This window comes from Zalophus californianus, chromosome 3 (genome assembly GCF_009762305.2).
Source record: "Zalophus californianus isolate mZalCal1 chromosome 3, mZalCal1.pri.v2, whole genome shotgun sequence".
Taxonomy (NCBI): Eukaryota; Metazoa; Chordata; class Mammalia; order Carnivora; family Otariidae; genus Zalophus; species Zalophus californianus.
This window is the reverse complement of record NC_045597.1, coordinates 586,338-606,847: the sequence shown is the minus strand read 5'-3', so window position 1 is coordinate 606,847 and position 20,510 is coordinate 586,338. Positions and strand designations below refer to the sequence as shown.

At 53.2% G+C, this 20,510-nt stretch overlaps 2 protein-coding genes across 4 annotated transcripts in view; one reads left to right on the top strand and one right to left on the bottom strand.

The window, feature by feature from the left end:
- TFDP1 (transcription factor Dp-1) overlaps positions 1-5,530 on the top strand; it is a 40,424-nt gene extending 34,894 nt beyond the window's left edge. For all 3 annotated transcript variants that reach the window (XM_027590944.1, XM_027590942.1, XM_027590943.1), the window contains exons 10-12: positions 211-377; positions 1,240-1,318; positions 4,360-5,530. In XM_027590944.1, the coding sequence (XP_027446745.1) occupies positions 211-377; positions 1,240-1,318; positions 4,360-4,507 (394 nt within the window). In that variant the 3' untranslated portion in view covers positions 4,508-5,530. The remainder of the gene's footprint in view (positions 1-210; positions 378-1,239; positions 1,319-4,359) is intronic.
- Positions 5,531-7,024: 1,494 nt separating this feature from the next.
- ATP4B (ATPase H+/K+ transporting subunit beta) lies at positions 7,025-12,670 on the bottom strand. Its single transcript, XM_027590420.1, has 7 exons — positions 12,558-12,670; positions 11,924-12,052; positions 9,727-9,840; positions 9,386-9,585; positions 8,343-8,399; positions 7,649-7,747; positions 7,025-7,190 (listed from the first exon to the last, which is right to left on the bottom strand). The coding sequence occupies exons 1-7, from the start codon at positions 12,667-12,669 to the stop codon at positions 7,029-7,031; spliced, it is 873 nt and encodes a 290-aa protein (XP_027446221.1). The 5' UTR covers position 12,670; the 3' UTR covers positions 7,025-7,028.
- Positions 12,671-20,510: the final 7,840 nt, after the last annotated feature.

The window sequence follows — 20,510 nt, the reverse complement described above, 5'->3', positions numbered from 1 at the left end:
CGCAGGTGGGCTGCCCCATGCTCGGGGGCCACCTGGGCCATGGAGCTTTGTCATGCGCCACCGCTTCTGAGTGGATGGGATTTGGAGGGTGCCAGATGAAGTGGGGGGGGCCGGGGGAGGTTGGGCTGAGTGGGGCGTCTCTGCTCGGGGCCCTGCGCGGCGATGAACATGGCAAGTGGCTCCTTTTCTGATGGTGACTTTGTCCCCCAGGTTCGAGTATCTGTTCAACTTTGACAACACGTTTGAGATCCATGATGACATAGAGGTGCTGAAGCGCATGGGGATGGCCTGTGGGCTGGAGTCTGGAAGTTGCTCCGCCGAAGACCTGAAGATGGCGAGAAGTTTGGTGCCGAAAGCGCTGGAACCCTACGTGACAGGTCCGTCGTGTCTGGTTCCCTTGGTGGCCGCGGGGCCAGACCCCACTCTGGATGTGTGGCCCGCCTTTGCTGAGGCCGCCTCTGCACTTGGCACCAAGAGTGGAGACAGCCGATTGGGGGGAGGGGCCGTGGGGATGGGGGTGCTGGGGGTGGCTGGCAGGATGCCTGTGGGGACTGTGGTGCGTGGAGGCCACGTTGGCATTTTGTGGGTTTGTCGGTGTGGTTTATGTGATGAAGGTGTTAAGTTAAGATTTCACCTTCCGGGTTCAAGTAGGGAGAGACTGGAATTCTCAGAGGGCGTGGCGGCTCCCCCGAGGTGGGTGGGTGGCCTGCGTGGGCAGGTAACCCAGAAGAGCCTCCGAGGGGGTCTCTGCGCCTCCTCCTGACGCGGGGCTGAGGAGGTGTTTGCTTGGGCAGCTGCACTCTGCTTCTCTTGCCGCCCTTACCTCCTGGGAGGCCTTTGTGGGGCGGTGGGGGCGTGGCCACAGGGCAGGTGCTTTGTGGTGAGAAAGCTGCTGGGCCTGCCCCGCTCCGTGCTGTGGGCCACCCCCCTAGCCGCTGGGCTGCATCAGACTGTAGCAGCTGTCGGCAGGCGTCCCAGCCGGCATGCCATAGAAGCCCCCGACGCTGGCCACGCTCCTGTGCGTGCTGTCTCCCAGGATGGGGAGTCGGGGTCCTCCCGCCTGCGGCCCCGCTTTCCACTTTCCGGCAGTGTCGCGTAAATTCAGGATGGGGTGCCTTCTTGGGAGGATGGCCGGTGTCCCGGCAGAGAAACCAGTGGCTGGTCAGCTCTCTGGCCCGTACCCGCCTCATGGCAACGTGAGCCTCTTGTGACCTTTGCTTTGTGTTCTTGTCTTTTCAGAGATGGCTCAGGGATCAGTTGGAGGGGTGTTCGTCACGTCATCGGTTTCGACCTCGAATGGCACAAGGCTTTCTGCCAGGTGACTGCGGCTCTGGGCCGAGTGGGGCCTGGGCCCTCCTGTAGGCAGCCCCTCCTCCGGCCCGGCTGGCTCCTTGCGTGGATGGGGGACCCCAGTCTGGCCGTGGTGTCGGCATCGGCCACTCCCAGCCAGGGCTCCTCTTGAGCTGTGCGCCCCAAAGGCCCGCTGTGGCTTGTATCCTGGGTGCACAGGAGCCTCTTTCTTATGGTTTCTTCCCCCTAAAACTTCAAAGTGACATGTGACTTTTATTTTTTAAAAAGTAGCATGCGGTGCACTGGGGCCCAGACTTCCTGAGCCCCCCTGCAGGTAGCCTGAGGGACGGGGAGTTTCTCCATCTGTGTTTCCTACTTCTGCTTAACACACTTGACGTGAACACACTTGAGGTCACACCGTACATAAAATTTTGTTCTCTGCTTTGTTCTTTTTTTTTTTTTTTTTTTTAAGATTTTATTTGAGCAAGAGAGAGAGAGCATGAGCTGGGGAGGGGGTAGCGGCAGAGGGAGAGGGAGAAGCAGATTCCCTGCGGGGCTCGATCCCAGGACCCTGGGATCATGGCCTGAGCCGAAGGCAGATGCTTCACCAACTGGCCAGGCAACCCCCCTTTTCACTTTACTAGTTACTGTATGTATTTTTTTCTGTGTAACTGAAGGAGTTTTATTGTGTAAATCAACAGGTGTTAGCCTTTGACCTGGCTGTCCCCCAAAGCAGAATTATATCGTCCCTGGGTATTTATCTGAGTTTTTTAAAGATTAGTGTAAGATAATTTCCGTATTAAGTATTGACAGAACAATGGTTTTATTAACTTTCACGTCATATTGTGTTATACATATTACCGTATATCAGTCCTAAGTATTAATAGATGTTTAATTTCTTGAAATAAGAGATAGATTAGCAGTCTGTAGATTCAACAAAATGGATTGATCTGCAAAAGGGTGATGCGGTGCTCTGTGGCTGTCTCACGCTCCAGGGTTCTGTGACACGGGTGAGGCTCCCGGCCTGCGCTGTGAGTTGGACGGCCACGGGGTTGTCACTGAAGTCCTTTGTGGGGTATCTGGCCTGGGTCAGGTTTGGGCAGAGATCAGCCCAGTTTTTAACTGTAACCCTCTCGCTGTGCGTGTGTGTGGAGGTCAGTCTGTGAGATGCTGAGCACTGGTTATTCCAAGAGACAGGATTTGGGTATTGATTCAAGTTCCGGAGACTCACATTGGGTTTATAACGAGGCAAGTAAATTCACTACCATTTCAGAAAAAAACCAGTGTAGAAGCTGGCATTATTTTATGAAGGCACAATAATTTCTTGGGCAGTTAGGTTGTTCCCGCTTGTAGGAAAAGATGCAAATTTTGAAGCAGCTTTATGGCTAAATTTTTTTACCCTTTCTGACTTTCTTGCTGGGCTGAATTTCACAGATGCAGAGTTCCTTTCTCAAGGCTCTTTGAAGCCTAACATTTAATAGTTTTTACCATATGTTGTTACTAAATACTAGTAAAAAACATACACATATGGTTGTGTGTAAAGAAAAGCGTTTCTTGGCGCCCTAGCTCTGGCTTGTGGTAGGTGTGGGTGCCGTACACTTGGGGCCCCCCGCTGCGTTACCCAATGAGAGCCCTGCTCGTCGGTCAGCCCACGCCCCAAACCTCCTCTTTTTCGAGGGTAGAACAGCAGTCTCCTGGGTGGTTCTGTCCTTTTGTATCCTGTCATGTTGAGGCCGGTGGCTGGAGGCATTCCAGTTGAGTAGCAGAGAGGATGCTGGGTGCGGGGCTTCTCCTGGCATGACCCTAAACCCCTGTGTGCTTGTGGTAAGTGTCCGGCTTGAATCTGGAGGGTCTCTGTTGAGCTTTAAATTCTAGACTGGTATCCCTTTAGTATCTGATGTTTCTTAGAATACGTTTTCTTGTTGCTCAAATACTACAAAATCACAATGAGTTTTGATGACAACTGTCTGAGCAGATTATACGTCGGGGTGGACGTGTGCATCTTGTGGGTACGGGCTGTCAGCTGCCGGTGCCCCAAGATGGTGTCTGACCCACTGTGCCAGGTGCTGGGAGGTGGCTGAACCTAGAAGTTTTTCCTCAGGATCCTGGCTTTTAGAATCTCTCTGTTCTAGGCCATGGCCTTGCCTGAGGCGCTGTTGACATTTGGGGCCAGATGACTCTCTCGCGCGCTGCCATGTGCTTTGTGAGCTGTTTAGCGGCACCCTGGGGCTCAGATGCTAGTAGGCCCACTGCAGGCGTGATGGAGGTGGTTAGATGTCCCCTGTCGAGACTCCCAGGGGCACAGTGGCAGCGTAGACGGGTTCCAGACACCCGTCTGAAGACAGAGTGTAGGGCCGAGCGGCCTGCTTCCCAACAGCACCCGGCCCTGCAGCTCTGCCCCCCTGCGCCCTTGGGCTCCACCCTGCCAGCCCCACAGCCTTTCAGCAAGTGCCATTTCGTGAGACGGTAGACAGCTGTGGGGTCCTTGGAGTTGATTCTGGAGTTCAGGTTGCAGAGCAGCTGTGTGAGGCTCACCTGTCTCAGCTCAGTTTCCTGAGCTCTGCCCTGGGGCCAGAGGAGCTGAGGGTGGGGCCCGGGTGTCGTTGACATATGCATGACACAGCATCACTCATCAGTCACACACACACACCCAACACCTGCATGCGCATGCACAGCCACACACATGGCACGTGCACACAGCTGTGCGCGCACACCCACACACAACATGCGCATACACGTGCACACGCACCTTGCTGGGCACCTCCCACGCGCTGCTGTCTGGGGAGCCTTGCTTTGGAGGGTCCTCTGTCCTTTCCTGGGGCCCCTTTTCCTAACCCCTCACCCCCCCCCCCCCCCCAGAGATCAAGGCCGCCACAAGTACCAGGCCTGGAAGAAGAGCTGTGGTTTTCCAGCCTGAGCACGTGGGGTTCTGTGTGTGACGTAGCCAGCGACCCCGGGGGCTGGTGCTGCCTTGTTCCAGTTGTTGTGTGTCGTGGAGGCGGGGCCCCGGCGGGGTGTTGGGGTCGCTGGTGCTCTGCCTGACCGCCTCGTCTCGCCTCGTCCTCACAGCGACCTGACCAATGGTGCGGACGGCACGCTGGCCACGAGCTCCAGTGGGTCCCAGTACAGCGGCTCGCGGGTGGAGACCCCCGTGTCCTGCGTCGGGGAGGACGAGGAGGAGGACGACGACTTCAACGAGAACGAGGAGGAGGACTGACGGCGCCCGCGGCCCCCCGCGGCCCCCCGCGGCCGCGCCGGGAGAGACTGCTTCCGCCGCGGCCGTCTGCTTCCTCTCGGCCTCCCTCCCGGGCGCTGGCCGCGAGCCGTGGCCCGGCTGTGTGCGCGGCTCTGGCCGGCGGGCGAGGGCCGTGCCCCGCGGGGTCTCGGGTGAGCTGCGGTGCGCTTCCACGTCAGCGGCGGCACAGGGCCTTTCCTCACTGTCTGGCGTTTCGTTTTCGCGTCTGTTTCTCGTTCAGAGCTCACTTTGCTCCCTCCCTGCTGAGTGCGCCGGAGCCGGGGCGCTCGGTCCCCGTCGCCCACGCGCCCCGCCGGGTTGCGCGGCCCGGGTCTGCCGCGCGTCGGGAGCGGTGCAGCGCTGGGGGCGAGCGGCTCCCTCCCGATGCCGTCGCACCTCGGGGCGTCCGCAGCCCGGCCAGCGGCGGGCTCTGCTCTTCAGCGTCCAGCGCCATTAACTGTATCATGACTTTATTTTCCCTTAAATTATATTGACTGTGTGATTCCATCGAGTTTATACTTCTTTTTTCTCTATGTTGCAGCGAAATTGCGAAGTTCTTTGTTTTGTTTTGTTTGGTCAAGTTGCCTGCCGCGCCGGTGCAGCTGTGAGAGCGGTGGAAGGCTCGGGCGCACGTGCTCGTGGAGGCCCGCCTGATTTCTCACAGGCGGGCGTGGACTCTCGTGTCCGTGTTTACAGGCCCACACGTCTGTCATCTGAGGACACGAACGGAAACAAACATCGTCTTTGTTTCATGAGCATCTTCCTGTAATCTATGATGAAGTTGACGTTAAATAGAGAGAATGTTCTAACAGTTTTTTAACTCAGAATTTGTCAATCATTTTTAATAGTTCTTTTTTTATAAAAAGAAAAAGGAATTTCAGGACAGGCAGTAGTCCCTTTTAAAATTTATTCACAAAGAACCATTAACCGCACAGTTGCTGTCAGCTGCCTGTTCTAAACAATAGTCTTTTTATTGAAACACAAATAAACTTTTCTGTAATATTTTATGGAATATAAAGAGACTTTAATTGTTTGACTTGTTTAACTTGGCACTGTTAGTTTTTATTAATAAAACGCGCATGGGCATTTTAAACAAGCTCTGTGTTCCTCTAATTCAGGATTCTTGTCCACAAGTTACTTTATCTTCTGTGTCCGTCTTCTTGCTGAGCGAGGGGTGGTTGCCAGGCCAGAGGGGGGCCCGGTGGACATGCCGAAGTGCTCCTGCCCTCCCTTGCCCGCCCCGCGGACGGCGGCCCCCGCCTTCTTCCTGAGCCCTGGGGTTGAGACTGATTCCAGGGGTTTGACTTTCAGGAGTAAGGTTGTAAGGTAAGAAAGGACAGCAGAGTGTCGTACGAATAGGGGAGATAGGCCTCAGAGGGGCGTCCGTGGTGCCATGTAGTGACAGCTGGTCCTTTCTTGCCACTCGTGACTCACGGTCCTGAGGGCAGCAGGAGCTGGAGGGCGGGGGGCAGGCGACTGCGGCCGGCGAGTTCTGCTGCTCACTGGCTGCTGTCTGCCCACAGGCCTGAGGCGGCCTCCCTGCAGGACCTGTTGAAGTGACACGGGCGGGCATCCGGCTCCTGGGGGCGTGACTCTGCCTATCCTCGGGGGGTCTGAGGTCTCCCACCCTAGCTGCGTGGGGCTGTGTCGCTCCGTGGGTGGCAGCGTTGCACTGGTGCTTGTGTGGGATTAGGTCACCAGGTCGCACGGTGGCTGGGCTGGAGGGGGCGCTCCGGGAGAGCAGGTTGGTTTGATCAGAATGCTCTCGTTCCGGGATTTTGCACAGGGCCTGGAGTGATCCGCCCGTCCGTCCCTGGGTGTTGGAGGGTGGGCTCGGGTCTGTGGCTTCCTCGGGGGCTTGGACCCCACCCCATGCATGATGCCCTCACGCCTCACCCGCTCACCTCTTGCAGCTGCGTGAGTTCTCGGGGGCGGCCCCCCTCCAGCCTCGTCTGAATTTTGCTAACGGGGGTGTGAAACTTTCAGAAGATTTTTAAAGAAAAAGTGATTTTGTTATATTTTCTCTTATCAGAAAAGACATAACTGTTTCACATAGAATAAGAATGACTTTAATGTTTTATTTTTACAGTTCAGGAATTCCATTTTTTAAGAGCAAACCGTCAGAATGCCTGTTCTCATAAGGCCGTGTTCTCTGAGAGCGTGAGCAGTCTTCATGTTGACGCGGGTACCGGGAGTTCATCAATGTTAGAAAAACGAAGGTATAGTGAGGAGCGTGAAGTCGGCTTGGAACGATCTTTAGGGTCTTGTTAGTTGGATTGCTGCTGCCTCGGGGTTATCACGGCCCAGTGTTGTTATCCTAGCTACAGATTCGGGGTCGGAGAGCAGAAAGGATTTAGTGAGAGGCCGCCGACTCTACACTAAGCTCTGGGGGCACAGGTTCCTGCCTGCCGTTCCTGGGCCGCAGAGTGTCGGAGGTCTGGTGGGGAGCAGTGGCAGCTGGGTCTGTAGTTGGTGGGGCCCGCAGGGCAGGCCCCCCCCCCCCCTACTGCTGAATGTTGAGCTTGAACTCCACTTTCCCTTCGAAGGGGTCATGGGGGTTGTCAAACGTCACGTGGTCTGCCAGGATCTTGCACACGATGAGAACTTCTGTGTTTTTGGGGACGTTGAGAAGCTTCGCGGCGACCAGAGGGTTGCTGTAGTGGGGCTGGGGCACGTGTGGGAAGACAGGGGAGGAGAGCGTCAGAGACCGTGTGGCTGGGACCAGTCGGCCGGCACAGAGACAGCCCGCCTGCCCAGTCCACCCACACCCATCATGGGGGCACTCACTCTCTCCATCAGGGACGAGGAGAGCCAGTCTGGGGTAGGGGGATAGCACCAGGGACAAATTCGGGTTCAAATTATATTTGATGAAAATGGGTATATTGTTGTCGAAAGGGATTTGGGAAACTCTGGGAAAGTGAAAGCGTTAGGTTTGGTGTTTGTGTTTTGCCGGGGAGCTGGTGTTTTTGAGAAACACCCAGAGGGCTGCAGTCACCTTTGTTTCATTTGTGTAACCGATTGAAATCAGTTCAAATCCTTAACTGATTGAAATCCTTTTGCTAGTCATTGTTAAATCTGAGACGATTCTGCAGCTGTTGTCTGGGGAACGAGAAGCAAACCTACCTGCGCTTTCTTCCCGTAGTAGGGGAAGTAGTGGAGGCTGAAGGTGCCGTTGGGCGGGTAGTACTCCGCCTGCAGGGGCCGGGCATTCTTGTGCTGGTCCTGGGGGCGAGTGGAGAGACCACGGCCTGAGTGGGGCAGGGTCTGGGAGCGTGTGCGTGTATCTGGGCGTGTCTGCCTGTGTCTGCGTGTGTGCAGATTGCCCGGATTGCCTGGCGGTTAGCTGGAGCTTGCCCAAGCACGGATGGAGGGCACTTTGTGTCTGTTAAGAGCTCAAGTCAGCCCCCACGTGTGGTCGAGTGACTGCAGAAGGACACAGACCGAGGCAGAGCCTCACCCACAGCGAGGCGGCTCTGGGGGGTGGGGCGCTGCCGCTAATAGCAGGGAGCCTTTGGTCCGGAAAACAATCGTTACAAAATAGTCCATGAAGACACATTTGATTTTTTGGTGTTGGGATTTAAAACTGGTTTTGAGAAATTAATGCCAGCTCTTAGCAGGTTTTTCCAAATTGCCACCAAATACGTGTAAGGGTGTTAGTGATACGCTGTCCCAGATGCTCCTTGAAACAAAACAGTGAAAAGAATCAATTTTTCTTCCTAGGTTCTTGTTCCCTGCAGTAAAGCTGCTCTAAGGGATGGTTCGTGTGGCTGTGAGGGGAACTTGGGGGAAAGCGGCTCTGGTGCGGCCGTGCACTCACCAGGAAGGCGCAGTCCACTTTGGGCGCCGTGCTGTTGCTGGGGAGGAAGTTCACGATCTGGAAGGAAAGGGCGTCCTGGTAGCTCTCCCCCCGGCTGTGTGTGTGAGTGGCCCGTCCAGGCTGGGGCTGCTGCCGGCACCTCCTTCAGAGCCAGAGCCCTGCCCCACATGGTCTTGGCTGCCGGCACGTGGCAGGGCTGGATGAGAGGGTCCGAGCCGTGGCCACCCCTCTCTAGTGCTCCGCAGTGCCCTGAAATGGGTGCCCTGAGGTGCCCACCTCGCTGCTCCCATGTCGTGCTCTCTTGGCCTCCTGGGTCCCGGCCCTGGTGTGTGCCTGCTTGTGCCTGGCGCCCTCCCCACACTCCTGCCTTGGTGTGCACAGCTTCCCCCGCCAGGCAGCGTCAAGACCCAGCGGGGACCCAGGAGTGTGTGCCGTTCACAGATGCGTGGCTGTCCTAGGACTCTTGGGAAGGAAGCCTCTTAGTACTGCGCGCCCGCTGGCCGCCATGGAGCAGAGATTCCCCCTCCCCTCTTGCCCTCCTTGGCCTCCAGGGGGATGTCCCCCTGCCCTGCACCCCGAGGCTGGATGGACCATGCCCTCCTGTGGTTTCCTTGCACTGGCCTGTTCAGTCTCCCTCGTGCCCGGCAGAGGGTCCCTGGCCCAGAGTGAGAACCTCTGCTTGGGATGGTTCCCAGCTGTCCTTGTGGTACCTGACACAGCCCGGCTGCTGTCAAGCTTTTGTGTGCATGTGGCCGCCCTGAGCAGCTCAGACTCTGCTGCTCAGTGTGCAGGTGCCGCAGAGCATGAAGTCAGGGCCATGTCTGCGCTGAGCTCAGGTTGTATTTGGGGGAAGGTCAGCTCCTGAGCCAACATGACAGGTGCACGCTGAGCGAAGGTGCAGGGTAGGAGGGGGCTGCGGTGCGTGTCCCAGCCCTGCCAGCCTGGACCCCTGCACAGGGATGCATGGGGTCACGTGAGGACCAGGCACCCTGGCCCCTCCAGGCCATGGCTGGGTCAGGGGTCTGCAGCTCCTCCGCACTCACCCTGTTCATCTTAATGATAAAGCACGGCTTTCCTTCCGCGAAGCCGAAGTTGGGGTCCGTCAGGCCTGAGCAGTTTTGCAGTGTGTCTGCCGTGAACTTGCAGGAGAACTTGGTGTGGTTTGGGGCCCGGAAGCTATCCTGGAAGAAGTACTTCTCGGAGGTGCAGTTGATGCTGTCCTCCTGGGACGCTGGCGAGTAGCCTGCTGGGACAGACCGCGCCTATGGGTGCCGACCGCCAACCACAGCCACCTGGGGCTGGCGGGAGGGTGGCGGAGCCCACAGCCCTCCATGAAATTGGCTTAGAAGAGGGAAGAACAGGCGGGAAGCGTGTTAAACGTCACCTGCCAAGAAGCCGTGGAGCGTGTGCACGAGGCCCACCCAGGTCCTGTTGTCAGAGACGTTGTAGGAGATGTCCAGGCCTTTCTCCCCGTAGACATCCGGCCTCAAGGTCACCCCTGGAGAGAGAGCACAACACATCTTATTCCATTCCCCCCAAAGTGTTGGTCACATCCCAGCTGCTTGCTACAGAGATGGGTTGTGTGCAGGGCTGGCCTGGCCCGCGGCCAAGCGTGGGATGCTGCGGTCCCTCCTGGGCCCGGGTCCTTGAGGGCCCCTGGGCGAGGAGGCTGTGGCCGGGTGTCCTCTGTAGCACTAGCTCAGCGGGGACCTGCCTGCCCGGGAGCCGCACCGGCAGCCAGTCGGGACCTCGTTGCCAAATGAAGTTGTGTTTGAATGCATATTTGAAAATTCTTCACTGGTTTTGGTCAAGTCTGAAAGCAGTCGGACAACGTGTTAATTGTACAAGAAAAGATGCACATGTGTGGAGTCGGAATAGCTGCATGTCTGGTGGGCATCTTCACTTCTGTTCACACGAAGATGCACAAACCCGTCGTCATCAGTTAGATAAATGGGATCCTACCGCTCAGGTCCGACTTGATTCTTCCGTTTTCTGTATTTCTTTTCTTTTTTTTAAAGATTTTATTTATTTATCTAACAGAGAGAGACACAGCGAGGGAGGGAACACAAGCAGGGGGAGCAGAGGGAGAGGGAGCCCGATGTGGGGCTCGATCTCAGGACCTGAGCTGAAGGCAGGTGCTTAACAGACGGAGCCACCCAGGCACCCCTGATCCTTCCGTTTCCCACGCCGTTGTCGTCAAGCACATCATTGTCACGCTGACTCACCTCCTCCCGTCCACAAATACTGTCGTGTTTTGCCGTGTGAATGTTCCACAATTTACGAAGCCAGAACTGTTGACGTGACTTTTTAAGTAAGTGAGCTAGTGTTCTCTTGTTCATGGATGCTGTGGAAGTCACAGCTGTACGTGGTTTAAAATAAAGACCTTGAGGGGATTTGACCCGGGGGAGAAAGTGGGTACCCCTCACGAGTGCCTGCTCCGTGTGTGTTCTACAGCCGCTTCCCATGGTCTCAGGGCTTGCTCGTCTGTGTCAGTGGCGGCCAGTGGTCGCCACCTCCCAGCCTCCCCTGCCCCTTCCACCCACTGGGTTGTGGACGGATTATAGGATGGTTGCGTCCTGAGATTTGTAACGGACTGTGTTCTGCTCTGAAACTACATTGAAACCCCCATGGCTATCTGTTGGTTGGCTCTAAAAATGACACCCAGTAGAGCCCTTGGGTGTTGTGATCACTGATCAGGGTGTTCACCCCGGGCAGAAAAGCTGGACCTGCCTGAGGGAGCACACCCACCCCGGATCCAGTGTCTGAGCCCACCGTCTCTTAGAGACTTGCGTTTTCCTTTCCTCTCCTGGGGGAAGTGTGGGGACCGCTGTTGGGCATTATTGCTTTCTTAGAAGGTGTTAAGGGTGTGTGGTTGATAAACGTGCTCAGTAACCATGCCGGAGAGTGTGTTTTCCTCCTTGATTTCTCTGTCCCTTCCTTCACCCCAGCTCCCTCCTGCCCTCGTTTGGTTTGTGCAGGCAGCTGGGGTGAGCCACCGGCCCCAGGACCTAGGAGGTGCCGCCTCTCTGTCTCAGGCTCTGGAGTGCTGTTGTCCCCAGTGACCTCTCCTCTCGGTGCCGACTCACGGGAGTGGGTGCTCAGCCTCCAACGGGATGGGCGACAAGCTGCTCTTAGAGAAAACTGTGTTCTGGAAAACGTGTGGTTATGGAAGGGATCCTCCCACAGAGGAGAAGCCTCAGTGCTGAGGGGTGTACAGTGCAAAGCAAAAGCCCTTTCCTTCCCACAGACCCTCTGTTTCTCATCTCCCTGCTGTCTCGTACATCCTCCCAGACACGTTCTGCGTGTTGATCAGCATATTAAGTAAGTGAGGTAAAGACTGTCTCTGTTACTAAATCTGTTTTAATAATTAAAACTAACCCTACGTCAGACCACAGTCTGGGGCCACCGTCCTCAAAAGAGGGTGAGGGGTTGTCCACACCCGGTGTGCCCCTTCAGGACCCTGGGGCCACCAGCGGGAATGGCCCCTCAGGCTGCCTCTTGGGGCTTTGTTCTGCAGGGACCAGGCATTGCCCCGACGCATGGGGTTGTGGTGTCCGGGCGCAAGCCACCGGCCCCGTTACCTGGAGACTTCAGCTGGTCTTGGTAGTCGGGTGTGTATGGGTCGAGCGTGCACATCAGCGTGTAAATGCACAGAGCGAAGACTCCGGTCATCACCACGTAGAAAGCCACGTAGTAGAGGCTGATCCACACTGTGGGGAGAGGCAGGTGAGGTGCAGCCGACCTGTGGGACCCAGCGTGAGACTCACTGTTTCACCATCTTAGGGAAGGACTCGGTGGTGTTTATAGTGCCTTCACACACAGTGTTGTGCAACCATCACTTCTGTCAAGTTCCAGAATGTTCTCATCACCCAAGAGATGCTCCATACCCCTTAACTTAAAAGTCTGTAAGAATCATAAGTTTTAGAAACATAGCTTTAAAAATACTCTTCTCAAATCTAGGGCTGAACCTTTGGGGCTGCCCCGTAGATGTTCCCACTTCATAGGCATCTGCTGTCAGTGGTGATTAGAGCCGAAATGGGCTTTTGGGGTCATCTGGTGAGGGAGGTGTGGCCTGGCCAGAAGCCCTGGCAGGGCCTGGGTCCTGGGCACCTGGACTGCTGGTGGGTGGTCTGTGCATGTCGTCAGAGCGGCGCCTCCCTGCCGTCCCCGTGGTCCCCCGCCCCCGTCCCCCGCCGTCCCCCACCGGGCACGTACCCCACCGGGACAGTGTGCGGCCGAGCATCTGCCCCGTGTCTGGGTTCCAGCAGTAGCGCTGGAATTCCTCCATTCGCTGGCTGCATGACTTTTGCTCCTGCAGCGCTGCCATCCTGCAGAATGGGGCTGCTGCCCACAGCCAGCCCGAGAGGAGAAGGGTGGCCTCTGGGTTTTATAGTCTCCTCCCCCAGAGGTCAAAGGCACTGTGGAGACAGGCTCCAGGGAAAGCACCAAGGCATTGTTGATCCCACCTTGCTATCCAAACAGTGGCTATCAGATGCCTCCCCGCCTTGTCGCCTCCCGCCCCTCCGCTCAGGCTGCCCTTGGCCATGTCCTTGTCTGTCCTGATACCGACCAAGGAGGACTTTGGTGCAGGAGCAGCAGTTCCTCAACTCTGCTCCTTTCACTTCCTCCAGGGGCAAAGATGTGAGGACTGCAGGGTGGGGGTGGGTCCAACCCTGGCACAGTGCCCGAGATGGTCCTGGTCTGAGCTGATGGGGGTGGCGACCCAGGGGGCTCCTGCCACTCTCGTTCCTGCTGGTTATCACTTGCTGGGGAACACGTCTGACAGTGAAGACAGGGCCACGTGCTAAAGGGGCTAGAGGCTCTGTTCTAGACGAGAGGGTTCAGAGGTTTCCCATCTTCACCTCCCATCACTTCTGATGCTTAGTGGAGCTGATGGGGGTGCTGTCCTCTGAGATCTGTTGTTGGGGTGCGGCTGGGGCCCTTTATGACTATGCTGTGTCTATGAGGAACTCATATACAGTCTAGAGGTACTTTCTAAAATTGAAAGCACGCCAGTCCCTGGCATCCTGTTGACCTACAGTTCTGACCCAGTGGAGACCCACTGGGCCCAGGGGCTCCTGGTGAGCTGTGCGGGTGGCTTTAGGACCCCAGCAGTGTCCAGGCTGGGGCATGCTTGGCCTGGCAGCACCTCCGTGTCTGCTGGGTGCCTTGGATTCTCTGACACCTGTCCCACCACCAGGTTTCTAAGGGAGCCGACCTGCCAGATGGCCTGAGTGCCCAGACAGCTGCAAGCCCTGCAGACCATCTTGATGCATGGCCAGAACCAAGAGACCTTGGCAGTTTATGTAGCGGGCCCGTGAAGAAGAATAATGAAAAATGCTCTTGTAATTGTTCTGCCTTATTTTCTTTAGGATGATTTAGAGTTTTTTAGCAAAACAAGAACCCGAAGATTCAGAGGGAACAGCATCGTTTTAGCTTGGACTCATAACTTTTTAATGAACCAATTCTGTGTGTTTTCTGCAACACTGTTTTCATTCACAACTTTGGAATTTTAGGTCAGTAAGATACAGAGTGGTATTAGGCTGCAGTCTAATTGCCCACAGTCTGTGGGCCTTGGACCCCAGTTGCTGGGGCCCGAAGATACAGTGCAGCAAATGCTGCTCGCAGAATAAATGCCACCCTCGTCTGGAAGGTATAGACACACCCTTGAAATGAGTAAGATATGAGTTCTTTCTAGAAGTCATTGAATGAAATCTTCCACATTCAGTGGAAGCACATGAAAGTATGTGCTGAACTGCACACGTTATCAAAATGACCTCTGGATGTGTGCCTGTGGGGAGGAGAGGCAGGGAGAAAGCAGCCTCCTGCACAGCATGCTCTGAGCATGTAGGACAGGTACCCCATAAAGAGCAGGCTCCAGGCAATGTGGGGAGCCCAGACTTCTCCCCCACCTGGCAGTAATGAGGTGGGGCCCACCCCCTTCTGCTGCTGGAGTAGAGTCAGAGAAGGCCAGCTAAAACCAAAGGATTATATAATAGGAAAATTTCCAGGTTTCAACTGATAAGCATGCATCAGACCAAGAACCAGGAAGATTTCAAAGTGAATTAAGACAATCAATAGATGCTGATATCAAGGTGACAGGGATGTTGGAATCAGAGATTTTAAGGCAGTTATAAAAATTCTTGAGTGAGCAATTATAAACATGCTTGAAACATGAAAAAAGCCTCAACAAAGAAAATTAACCAATGGAAATTTTAGGTTCAAAAAATATAATGAAAATAAGCTCAGCAAATGGATTCAACTGCATAAGGGAGGGGACAGAGAAAAGAATCAGTGACATGGAAGAAAAAATAGTAGACCTGAACAGTAGGAAGTAGATTCAGAAAAAAATGTGCAGTGCCTCAGGGATCTGGGGGACTGTAATGAAGATGTGACATCTGTGTTGTCAGAGCTCTGGAAGGAGAGAAGAAAGAGGGCAGGGCTGGAAACTCCCCAAACTTGGCAAAAGACATAAACCTGCAAGTTCGAGAAGCTGATTGAAACCCAAATAGGATAACTCTTCCACAATCCAAGATACATCATCATTAAACTTGAAAATTGAAAACATACACACACACAAAATCTAGAAAGCAGCCAGAGAAAAACCATTTGAATTACAGAAGATTATTCATCAGAAACCAGAGATCAGAAGGAAGCTGCAGAGTATATTTAAATGCTGAAAGAAGAGACTGGTCACCCAGATCCTGAATCCAGCACAAATATCCTTCAGGAATGAAGGGGGTCCCAACATTCTCAAATGAAGGAAAAGGAAAGGAAGATAATTTGTCACCAGTAGACTTATCCTAAAAGGATGGCTAAAGGAAGTGTTCAAAACAGAAAGACAATGTTAAAAGAAATATTGGAGGATCAGGAAAGAAGAAATAATATGGTAAGCAAAATATGGATAAATACTATAAACTTCCTTCTTGAATTTTCTAAATTGTTTGATGGTTGAAGCAAAAACCGTAACATTGCCTGATATATTCTAAATGTATATAAATGAAATAATGAAATTATATTATAAACAGGGAAGGATAAAAGGAGGTGATATTTCTGCACTTCACTTGAACTGATAAAATGATAGCAACAGGGGGCGCCTGGATGGCTCAGTCAGTTGAGTGTCTGACTCTTGGTTTCAGCTCAGGTCGTAATCTCATGGGTCATCAGATCGAGCCCCACATAGGGCTCAGTGCTCCATGGTGAGTCTGCTTGATGATTCTCTCCCTCTGTCCCTCCCCCCACTCGTGTGCACACACTCTCAAATAAATAAACCTTTAAAAAGATGATAGCAGTAGGATTTGATAGGTCATGTATATATGATACCAATAGCAACCAATAAAAATCTGCATAAAGAGATACACTCAAAAATACTATAGATAAAATTGAATTCCAAAAAATGTTCAAGTAACCCACAGGAAAAATGGGAAAAGAAAACAAATGAAAAACAAAAATGGCAGACTTGAGCAACAATAACATTAAATATAAATGCTATAAATACACCAATCAAAAAACTGACAGTGGATTTAAAAACATGAGCCAACTGTAGGCTGTCTATAAGAAACTCATCTCAAATAGAATATTCTAGGTAGGTTGAATGGGAAAGAATGGAAAGATATATCCTGCAAATACTAATCAAATGAAGCATGTGTGGTTATATTAATATATAGACCTCACAGCAGGGAAAATTACAAGAGACAGACATTGTGTAATGATAAAAGGTCAATCCACCAAGAAGATAAAGCAATCCTAAATGTGTATGCACCAAACAACAGAGCTGCAAAATACGTGAAGCAGACTAATAAACTGAAAGTAGAAATAGACAAACCCACAATTTTAGTTATGGGCTTCAACACTTCTCTCTCAACAATTGATAGAATAGCTAAATAGAAAATCAGCATGAATATAGAAGAACTCAACAATATTGTCAACCAAGAGGATGCCATTGACATTTGTCGAACACCCCACCCAAGCACAGCAGAATAGAATTTCTTTTTAAGTGACCAGGGTAGACCATATCCTGGGCCCTAAAATAAAGCTCAACAAATTTAAGAGAGTCGAGATCATACAGAGCGTGTTCTCCAGCCAAGATACAATCAAACTAGAAACTAGTAATAGATAACAGGAAAATTTCCAAACATGTGAAAACTAAACAATACATTTAAAATAATTCATGAGTCAAAAGGAAGTCTTGAGGGAAATTAAAAAGAAATATGTATTTGTAGGACTGATGACAAATATAGAACATCAAAATTCATGGGACATAGCTAAAGCATCGTTAAAAGGAGAGTTTATAGTTCTAAGTTTATGCATTCAAAAAGAAAGTCTCAAGTTAATAATCCAAGTTCCCACTTGGAAAACAGAAAAAGGGGGGGGGGTAGCAAGTAGAAGGAAGAAATAAAATGAAATTAAAACAAATCAATGAAATTAAAAACGGGAAAGCAAAAGGGAAAATCAGTGAAAGAACTGGTTCTTTGAAAAGTCAATAAAATTGACAAACCTATAGCAAGAGAAAAGACACATAATCACATCAAAAATGAAATATCACTACAGACCCTTCAGACATAAAGGAAATACCACACACAGTTTTATACATACACTCAACAAATCTGTGAAATTGGTCTCTTCTCAAAAAAACACAACCTGTCCAATTTGAAATAGATACTTTGAATAGCCCTATAACTATTAAGGAAATTGAGTTTATAATTTAAAATCTCCCAACAAAAAAATCCTCCGGGCCCTGGTGGTTTCACTGGAGAATTCTACCAAACACGTAATGAAGAGCACAAATTGTGCCCTGTATCCTTTGGAAAATAGAAGGGAACTTCCCGACTGATTTATTAGGCCAGTACACCCTTCACCAAAACCAGACAAAGACAGCACAAACAGCAACAAAAACTGCAGACCAAATCCCTCACAAATAGAGCCACAAAAGTCCTTAACCCAGTATTGGCAAATTGAATCCAACAGTGTATAAAAAGCATTAAACAGGCACCTGGGTGGCACAGTTGGTTGGGCATCTGACTCTTGGTTTTGGCTCAGGTCCTAATCTCATGGTTGTGGGACTGAGCCCCGAGTCGGGCTCTTAAGATTCTCTCTTCCTCTCCCCCTTGTGCTCTCTTTCTCAAATAAATGAATAAATCTTTTTAAAAAAAACACTAAACACCACGACCGAGAGGGTTATGTTCTAGAGATGGAGAGCAGGTTCAATATTCAAAAATCAGTGTAATACCCGACTTTGACAAGCTAAAGAAGAAAAATCATGATCATGTCCGCTGATGCAGAAAAAGCACTTGACAAAATTAAAGATCCATTTATGATAAACGTTCTCAGCAGGCTGGGGATAGACAGAAACTTGATGGAAAGCATTGACAGGATCTCTACAGCCGGCATCCCACCCAGTGGTGAAGGATTGGCTATGTCTGCCCTGTGACTGAGCATGAGGCACGGATCTCTGCTCTCGCCTCTGAGGCAACCTTGTGCTAGACTTCCCAGCTAGTGGAATATAAGCAAGAAAAGAAGAGGCGTACTGTCTAGAAAGGAAGAGACGAAACTCCCCGTCTTCAGATGGCCCGGTTGTACGTGTAGACAACGCCAAAGACTTCAAAAAATCTAGAACAAGTGAGTTCAGCAAAAGGCAGAGGACACAAGATTAATGCCCCCAAATCAACTATTTCATTTACTAGTAATGAACACATAGATACCAAAATTAAAAATACAGTACCATTGGCAATTGCTCAAAACAAAAAGGAACATTTAGGTATTAATCCAAGAGAACACTTACGGACTCGCATGCCGAAGCCTGCATGTTGGTGAGGACAGCACTGAAGGGTCCCAGGAAATGCAGACAGGTTATGTTCATAGGTTGGGGGACTCAGCCCCTGAAGACGCCAGTTCTCCCTAAGTTGATACACAGGTGTAACTCCTGTCGAGATCCAGCAAGATGTTTCTGTGTAGATACAGACTTCTGTAAAATTTACATAGAAAGGCAAGGGAAGTGTGATATTTTCTTCCATATTTTGAATAGTTTTAAAAACTGTGTTGTTTGAAAACTATTTTTGGGAAAAAGAGTAATAAAGTTGACAACTCCATGTACTCGGTTCCAAGGCCCGTTATCTGTTGTCGGTATTACGCACAGTAATGGAGACAGAGTGGTGGTGGTGGAGGGACCAGGACAGCCCGGACCACAGCAGCCTGCCCACTGCATCCCCAGGCAGCTCAGGAGACACGCACAGTTTCGGCCCCAGCCTGGGCCACTGAAGCAGAGTCTTTATTTTGGCAAGATCTCTGGGCGATGGGTGTGGCCGGCACCACTGGGAAGCGCGGACTGCGGGCACACTGCGGGCAGTGCTGGTGGAGGCTACAGCAAACCCCAACCACTGTCCCGTGAACCCTGACGGGTAGGCAGGGGGGCTTGAGGGGACTGTGGCTGCTCAGACGGCAAGTTCTCCCTTGGCCTCCCCTGCCTTCTGCCCACACCCACTGCGGAGCCTCCCTGCCTCCCAGGACGGCCACGGGGTGGGCTGGCCTTCCCTGCCTCTTCTGGCTCCTGCGTTCTTGTGTCTGTGGCCTCTCACCTCCTCCCCTCTGTGAATTATAACCAGCCTCCATCACCTCCTTTTCTCCCCACACATTTACTGAACACCTGCTGATAGACAAGACCGTGTCTGTGTGAATCTGACACTTCTGTGGGTCCTGGCAACCCCAGATGTCCCCCACGTGTGTCCCCCAGGGGGGTTCCCCCAGGGTGTGCCCCAGGGTGTGCCCCAGGTGTGTGCCCCAGGTGTGTCCCCCAGGTGTGCCCCAGGTGTGTCCCCCAGGGGTGTCCCCCAGGTGTGTCCCCCAGGGGTGTGCCCCAGGGCTGTGCCCCAGGTGTGTCCCCCAGGGCTGTGCCCCAGGTGTGCCCTGGGTGTGTCCCCCAGGGTGTCCCCCAGGGGTGTGCCCCAGGTGTGTGCCCCAGGTGTGTGCCCCAGGTGTGTCCCCCAGGGCTGTGCCCTAGGTGTGCCCCAGGTGTGTCCCCCAGGGTGTCCCCCAGGGGTGTGCCCCAGGTGTGTCCCCCAGGGGTGTCCCCCAGGTGTGCCCCAGGTGTGTCCCCCAGGGGTGTGCCCCAGGTGTGTCCCCCAGGGGTGTCCCCCAGGTGTGTCCCAGGTGTGTCCCCCAGGGCTGTGCCCCAGGTGTGCCCCAGGTGTGTGCCCCAGGTGTGTCCCCCAGGGGTGTCCCCCAGGTGTGTCCCAGGTGTGTCCCCCAGGGCTGTGCCCCAGGTGTGCCCCAGGTGTGTGCCCCAGGTGTGTCCCCCAGGGCTGTGCCCCAGGTGTGCCCCAGGTGTGTCCCCCAGGGTGTCCCCCAGGGGTGTGCCCCAGGTGTGCCCCAGGTGTGCCCCAGGGCTGTGCCCCAGGTGTGTCCCCCAGGTGTGTCCCAGGTGTGCCCCAGGTGTGTCCCAGGCCTCTTTACTCCCCTCTCACTCGTCTCTCTGTTTGGGGCCTCAGCCCTGGGTGTAGCTGGGGGTCTCCTGCTTCAGTCCTAACTTCACCTGAAGCTTCTCTAGGCATTTACGCTTTGCTGGCACAGCCCAGGAGAGGGGAGGGAGCTGCTGTGGAGCTGATCCCTCGGCAGGTGCTGGGGTTACCTTAGGTCCCCCGTGCGGGCAGGTGACCTGAAGGCAGGCTACTGTCAGTGTCAGGCCAGGTCCCCACATACTAACTAGTCCCCTGACAGTGGTTCCACCCTCAGACACCCCAGGAAGCTGTTCACTACGCGGTTTCTTTCTCTCTGAATTCCTGTTATCAGCTGTTTTTCCTCCCACTTGGAATTTTTTTGAGACAAAAATGAAATATAGTGGGAAAGCCCCCACCCAGTGATCTTTATTGAGTCGGGGTTTCTCCTGGGCTCCTCTGCCTTCTGTTTGGCCTCCCATCCTGCAAGGGAACAAGCAGGCGCCCTGTCTACTGGGGCTGGGGGCCCGACGGGGCAGCTTCAGGGAGATGCTTCGGGGTCTGGAGTTTGTCCTTCCCGGTGGGCCCTGAGGAGGAAGCGGCAGGAAGGAGGGGCCGTCTAATCCTCCTGGAAGCAGCTTAGGGGATTGTCTTTTTTTGGCACCTGCTCTGTGACCCTGGGCTGGGATTTGGCCAGAGCTGTGTCAGCTGGGTTCCCTCGGCTCCCGGCGTGGCCCCC